At 31.6% G+C, this 7,750-nt stretch overlaps 1 protein-coding gene across 1 annotated transcript; it reads right to left on the bottom strand.

Moving 5' to 3' along the window:
• Window positions 1–295: 295 nt before the first annotated feature.
• Window positions 296–905, bottom strand: LOC102615663 (transcription factor CPC-like). The gene is made up of 3 exons (XM_006469641.4): window positions 738–905; window positions 554–644; window positions 296–464 (listed from the first exon to the last, which is right to left on the bottom strand). Exons 1-3 carry the CDS (start codon window positions 790–792, stop codon window positions 374–376), a joined length of 237 nt encoding a protein of 78 aa, XP_006469704.1. The 5' UTR covers window positions 793–905; the 3' UTR covers window positions 296–373.
• Window positions 906–7,750: the final 6,845 nt, after the last annotated feature.

Raw genomic sequence — 7,750 nt, 5'->3', positions numbered from 1 at the left:
TTCGAAGCCTTTGGGATTGTATGTAATATATAATTCAAGTCATTCTAAGCATTTTCACCAATTATAATTACATTTCACTCCAGATTCTGCCATCTACCTCGGAATGAATGAATAATTTATTAATACTGCACAAGTATAGTGAGGAACTAAGCAAATTTACACATTTTAATCCATATCTTTTAAGCAAATTTTTAACACTAATTCTTCTGTTTTAGTGCATTTTTTGGTAATAATGTTAAATGAAGCTTTCACATAAATCAGGCTACAAATTAAAGCATAACATACGAAGCTCGCAGGCACCCAAATTAATTTTTTTTCATTTTCCTCGTACTTAAAATACACTCCATCACAGAAGCTATCGTCTTCTCATTCATTACTCATTAGTAGAAGAATATCTTGAAGTCCAGTACTTCTTAATTTCCTCCGCCGTCCTTCCAGGAATTCTTCCAGCGATTAGAGACCACCTAAATTAATATAATTATATGCTGAATGATTTAAATGAACTAATATAATGAAAGTGAACAAAGGAGGAAAAAAATGGAATGAACCCCACCTCTTACCAACAAGATTGTACATCTTAGCGATCAGAGTTTCCTCATCCTCTGAGAATTCAAGCTTAGAATATTGATTGGGTTGTTTTGGTTCTGCATATATCAATCAAGAGTTAAAATTGATCAAAAGATCATCAATTACAGAAATTTCTTAAATAAGAAAATCAGAAAATTCAAAAAGGGTACCTCTAGAATGCACAGAGTTATTATCATCGGATGTGTGACGATGCAATTCGGCCATGAAAATATTGTAGATGGTGAAGCTAATAGGTTCAAAAGGTATCTGCAGATTGAAAAGAGTCTGTTTGTGAACTTGAAGGCGTAATGACAAGTATTAATAGAAAAGAATGGAGGGTGTGAAGTGAAACAGATCCAGAGAAAGCTAGCAAGACTGGTAGTTGATGGACTGGGATATAGTCCAACTTTGATAGGTAGTTGAACACTTACACCCGTTGGTTGGTACTTCCTATAGATTTAAAATTGGAATAATATCTTCTCATAGTTTTTCTCTTTCCACCTCTTTTCGTCTTATAATCAAATAACATGTGGCAAAATTTAAAAACTGAGCGTTCAATATTGGCTTATTTTGAATATAATATTTTATTAACTATTAAACACAAGATAAGATTATTTGAACTCGTAAAAGTATTCCTTAACCTATTTTGAAATTAAAAAAAATTGTATTACAATGATACCCTTTTATTAAATTATTATAAAAGATATGATAATTACACTTATTTATAAAAGATATGATATTTTACACATATTTATTATAAAGTACTTATTTAGTCTAGCATCCTAAATTTTACTAAAATCTGAGAAAGTTATTAAATCATATGGTGTGATAGCATTATATTATACTATTAAAATATATGGCTTAATAGCTTCTTCATACATTATACCATTAAATCATATACCTTAATAGTTTCTCCTAAATTTTAACAAATTTAGGATCATAGAATGGAATATTTTTAATTTATTATATATTCAAAATATTTTTAAATCTAAATAAAGATTAGCAGTTCATTTAAACAAATACATTAGAATTTAAAGCAATAACAATCAATGCATATTTGAAGACCCTGGGACTTACGAAAATCAGCCTCGTGTTATCATATAATCATCCATATTTCAAAGAGAACCAAAAAAGAAAAAAAATCAGAAACCCAATTGAAGAGAATTTTATGTAAAAAAAAAAAATTTACATAATATCATAATAAAGATTAAAAGTCACAGTAAAATAGGTTAAAAAAAACGCGTCATCATAAAGACTTTTAAAAACCTCACAATTCGTTCAATACCCTCCTAATCTTTAAGTTCAAGAGGGCCTACCCTTAGATTATTATTTTCTTGCTCAAGAATGTATGCCTTATAAGGTTTATCCACTTTTGCCATCCAGTCAAACATCGTATGAAATTTCAATGCAGCCATTAACATCAAATAGTTGGAATTCCATCTAATAAGACAATCCAAAACTAGAGTTCCGTTCAGACCTTTCACTTGCTCAGCATATTGTTTAAATGTCTGCAACTTCATGGTGGAGGATCTCATATAATTCATAGCATTCCAAATAGCGACAACACTAACATGCAACTCACTTAACCCTGAAACAACAATCAAATTCAAAATATGTACACAACAACGCACATGCATATACTTTCCCCCTAACACAAATGCATCATCATTCTTTCAAGCAAGTAATTGCCTATTCAAATAACTAACAGTAACATCATTTACAAAGGTATTATCAACAGTTATTGTAAATAAACTCTTTATTCCTTAGTTGTGTAAATAAGCCTCAATCTTTTTACCAATTATTTTCTCTTTATGATCTTCAACCACCCTAAAACTAATAATCCTCTTATTCAAACACCAATCAATATCAATAAAATGAGTTATGATCACCATGTAACTTATGTTTTGAACGAAAGTCTGCATATTAGTTGTAAGAGACATTCACTACTTGCTCTTACAAATCAAATTCTTCAACATTGTCTTTTGTTTAAAAACATATCCATAACACCCCTGCTAATAATTCTTTGAGATGGCATAATAAACTATAGAAATGCCTATTCATGTTACTCTTAATCCATCTTTTTAACCAAAACCATGTCGCTTGTATTTCTTTCACCACCTTTAACTGTCAACTTCTATTAATTTGCATCTTGTTGTTTCTTAAATGTCTTGTATGCATTATAGACATTTATATGATTTCTCATATTGGTAATCCCAACATGCCTTAAATGACGTTGATATTGTTTACCATAATAGTTGCATTTGCATTTATTTGGATTATCCTTGAGTAAAGTTTAATCATTTCCACGTTACAAATCTTTTTTTTTAGTAATGGTCTTTTTAACTTTGTCTTTCCTTTCTTTTTTGATTTCCTTCATTTGTACACTTTGTTCTTCATCGTCACTTGTTAAATTTAATTCTAAGTGTCTAGTCATCTGAACATACAAAACAGTAATTATCAATCATTAATTAAAAAATCAAAACATAAAATTATCCTTTACATAATAAAATGTTGTCTGATTAATAAAAGCAAAAAAGTTTACCATACTATTGTTGGTTCTCCATCAAGCTTTTAATCTAATTGCTATTACAAATCAATTTAAATATTTATTAATGTAATTTTATAAAACTTGTTTAATTTGAAATTTTATTCTTAATATTTTTATATGATTAGGTATATGTATAAAAACTGCTCATACTTCATAAAGGAAAAGCAAGATATTAATGATTAATTAATTCATAACATCCTTTGCCCATAATATAATTTGCAGATCTATATCTTATTATAAATCCCTAAATTTCATGCCCATGTTACACATATTTAATTACTTAATGTATGCTTAACATATAGTTAATTGAATTAGTTAATTTTTGTTGAACTATTACATGCATCATATACAGCAGAATATTTGATTTTATTGTTTAAGTAGTCTTAGTCTACCTAATCTATTCATACTAAATAAAAAGAAAAATCAATTCATACTTTTCATTTAAGCTTACTATCTGCATACATGGATTTAATCAATCAAGGCATCAAGCTCTAAATTTTCAATATTGCATTGGTGAGTGCAGGCTATGTCTGCATATGCATCTGTCGTGCGATCTCCGATCAATGCTTCGTGATTGTTGCCACTTTGGTGATATGTTTCTGGCTAGCTGCCGTTTTTCTTTTGTGTTTTGTGTGTGATGTGAAAAGAATAAGAGAGTGAGACAATGAGATGAGGCACGGTTTGTGTGTTTCAATTTCAATTAAGTTTTTTTTTTGTTTTTTAGTTTTCAATTAACTTTTTTTTAAACCAACCTAATTGAATTTTTGGATCGGATTGGTTATACTATCATTCAATCGGATTGGGGAAATAACCTGATCCAATTCGAACTTGATGTTTTTCAGATTAGGTCGGGTCAGATCGGGTTATTTTCTTGCCCCCTACGTTCTACACGTCCTTTAAGATGTCATGTTGAGCTTAAGCTTTGCTAGGACTTCTTTTTAAGAGGTGTGATATCTCTGGTCTTACCAACTGATTAAGTTATTACCATCCCATTGTAACTTACTGAAAGGTGAAATATTTGTAGCATTTTGAACTTATTTATGTTGGGGATCATCCTCATGCGTTCATTAGTTTTGTATAAAATTGAGAGGACATATTTTGCTCAAGTAATAGAGGAAAACTTAGTAATTTAAATGATGTTAAAATAATAAATTAACTCAATTAAATAAAAGAGAACATGTAATGCTAATTTTCATTGTTTGTCAAATTTTCTTTTTGTTCTGTCTCTGTTGTCTTTTTATCTCTTTTCCTTTGTCTCCATCCCATTGGTCAGCTCATCAGCATTAGTGTATTTTAGTAATCTTGATAACAACACTAAAAGTCCTTATTGTACTTTTGCAGGTGAATAATAGAACATTTTTTTGTCACGAGCTTGCCATAGTAGCAGTTAGAGCTACTGTGTTTGTGTAATTTTACACTTTCACTGCTTCTTTATTAAAATGGTCAATATAATCTTTCAATGATGCATCATTCCTTTTTTTAACTAACAAAAGTGAATCAGAAGAAGATGATGGTCCCTAGCTCCTGTAAATCGATTAGCAAATATCTGACTTAGCTATGTAAACAAAGTTATTGAGCAAGGTTTTAAATTTCAATTGTATCACCTATGCATTGTTCTTGTGAACGTTAATGACAAAGACCTACAATTGGTTGCTTCTATTACACACTGTAGCTCCATCCTTGACCTATAGGACTCCAAGTGCTCAGCCATGTCTCCTTCCCCTCTGTATAATTTTATTTAGGTATTTTGAACTTTGGAGGAAGTGGTATCTCTAATACTTCTCTAATGAAAGGAGGTTCCGCTTCTTCCAAGAATAGTTTTCCAAGACTTTTTTTTTGCCATCTATCCATTTTTTGAGTTTTCGTAATTATGATTCAAGACTTGTTGAGTCAACACTAGACTCTTCTTCCTGATGTTTTTTTGGATTGGCATCTTTTATTTAACCTCTAATGCAAGTCCTGTCTAGGCTCTAACAATGGTTAGTATTGTTTGCATGGTTATAGCTCTCCTAGCAAAGTTGTCATCCTAAGAAGGCCTTTGCCAACCACCATGAGACATTTCTCTTTTATTTCCCTACTATTGCTTCCTAACTTGTGAAGCAGGCTGACTGCACATTTGATTTTCTATGTATTGAAACATTATATTCATATTTAGCGTCAAATCAACCATTTATTGTGCAAGTGTTGGTTATGGGCCAGTATTGCTATCTTGCCTCTTAGGTGGGCTTAGGACCTGTGGCAACTCATGACTTCGACAACTTCATTGGCTTTATTGACTCATGATTTTGTAGTACTTGATTTTGGCGACTAACTATGCCATCTCCACATATAAATATGGCATTAAACTATTGACATAGAAATCTGTTCAATTTGAAAAACAAATAAGTGGGTACAATATAATAAATGAGACATAAATAATTAACATAGTTCAATTTGGCCTACACCTACGAATAGAGAAAGAATAATTTTTTCTATTGAATAATGATTACATAGAGTTTTCCTTCTTTTTTGTTTTTGGTTATTCATTAGTATATGTCCTCATGTATAGAGAAAAATCCATTTAATTGTGACTCGAACTACTTATAATAACTTTTTATCAGTGAATTCAAAACTTTATCAGGAGTTAACACTTATCTCTTTCTTAAATTCAAATTGTGCTTATAGATTCTTCTCATTTTAATGGGCATAGATAAAACTTTTTGGCTTAAACAAGGCTTCTAATAGCTAGGCTCTCTAGTAGTTGACCTTATTTAATTTCTTAATAACCCTTTTAAAAATTAAAAATAAATTATCTTTTTCAGTCTCGTATGCATTTCCTATTCCAAATTTATCCTTATTTTTACCCACATAATGCATTAATAAGTATGACACATTATTTAAAACTACAAAAATCAATTCATTTTCATCAAATCTAGTCCTAGCTGGGTATATTGTATCTGTTAGACCAAAAATAAGATAGGTTTAGTCAGGGGCCAAATAACTATAAAGCCCATGAAAATGTGGACAAACTGCCTAGGATAAACCATCTAGGTGGCAAGGCTTCAAAGCCCAAAAAGTGCCAAGGTCCTAGACTCCTACCCTAAGACAAACCACCTAGGATAAATGATCTAAGTGGCAAGGCTTCAAAGCCTAAAAAGATTTTAAGGTCCTAAGATCTTGTCCGAAGACAAACCACCTAGGATAATCTTCCTAAGTGGTAACGCCCTAAGGCCCAAAAGGTTCTAAGGTCTTAGGCTCCTATCCTAAGATAAACCATCTAGGATGAACCACCTAGGTGGTAAGGCTTCAAAGCCCAAAATGTTCCAAGGTCCTAGAGTCTTATCCTAGGACAAACCACTTAGGATAAACTCTTCTTCCATTAACCCATAGACAAGCTTGCATATTCATATGTCAATCAACATAGGCACAAGAATATAAGTTCTACTAGATGTCACAAGAATAATGACACTTGTAATCAAAGTAATTGGGAACTAAGTCAAGTCAACTTCGCCTATAAATAAACATTCCATTCTTACTAAAATGTTAAAAACAAAAAATTGGACTTAAGAGAGGAAACACTAATTTTCTCTCTCAAAATTTATATTTTCAAATATTCAAAAAATGACTTGATAATCAGAGGATTTACGTAGGTAAAATTGGCCCTCTGATCATTCTGTTGTGTTTGTAGAGTATTATTGGACAATGACACTCTAATCTTCTAAAAAAGTGGACTTATAGGAGGAGATTCAAAGGCCCATTAAAATCAGCCAAAAGGTAAACTCATTATCGTCAAATCCAACAGATAGGAACCTAAATCCTAAAAGGGGTCATCCTTAGTTGGAATTACCACCTAGTAAATTGAGATAACATTTGCACCAATAAATTGGCACTATCTTTAGGGGCTTTTGATTAAAAGTCTTCGAAGCCCTACTATGAGCATGGATGCAAACCGTGAATACTATAATCTTGAGGTTGATTATCAAAGTTCCAATATAGATGAGGAAGTTCACTTTCGATGAAAGAGACGACAATGAGATCTAGAGAATGATGATACGATGCTTATTCACTTTTGATAAAGGAGATGGCAATGAGATCTGAAGGATGATGATACGATGCCTATCTATCCTCCTCAAAATCTTAGCTGAATCCAAGTCACCATGTTATATGCTAAGGACAACCTTGTGTTGTTTGACTTCAATAACAAGTAGATTAGTTGGCTTATAACTTAAATAGAATGTTCGACTAATTCCAGGCTCAAGCTAAGGAAGGAGATAACTCAAGTGGAGGTAATGTAGTTGATTCCAGCTTCTCTAGAATGAGGTTTAGAGAAGAATCAAGTGAAGATGATCTTAAACATTCTCTGAACCAGCGAAGAATTATAAAGAGAATGGCTACAGAAGATTTAGACTAAGGAGAGGAAGTCGAAGAAGGATTACAAAAGAGGATGTAGAGACTTGAGAAAATGGTTCGAGAAATTTGATTCCTTGATGGCACAACTGCAGAACCTGAGCTACCATTTACTCTAGATATAATGATAGCAAAATATCCATGTAGGTTCCATTTACCTTAGATAAAACCTTATGATGGACAAATGGATCATACTGAGCAATATAGAATTGTGTTGTACTATTGTAGAAGTGCAAGGTGTATCATAAG

This window comes from Citrus sinensis, chromosome 2 (assembly GCF_022201045.2).
Source record: "Citrus sinensis cultivar Valencia sweet orange chromosome 2, DVS_A1.0, whole genome shotgun sequence".
Classification (NCBI taxonomy): domain Eukaryota; kingdom Viridiplantae; phylum Streptophyta; class Magnoliopsida; order Sapindales; family Rutaceae; genus Citrus; species Citrus sinensis.
This window is presented reverse-complemented; position numbering and strand designations above follow the sequence as displayed.

Excerpts from the sequence above, each read along its gene's own strand:
- LOC102615663 (XM_006469641.4), bottom strand. The coding sequence starts at position 792 with ATGGCCGAATTGCATCGTCACACATCCGATGATAATAACTCTGTGCAT. Across the intron at positions 645-737 it reads TAACTCTGTGCATTCTAGAG|AACCAAAACAACCCAATCAA; the intron begins GTACCCTTTTTG and ends TGATATATGCAG. Across the intron at positions 465-553 it reads TACAATCTTGTTGGTAAGAG|GTGGTCTCTAATCGCTGGAA; the intron begins GTGGGGTTCATT and ends ATATTAATTTAG.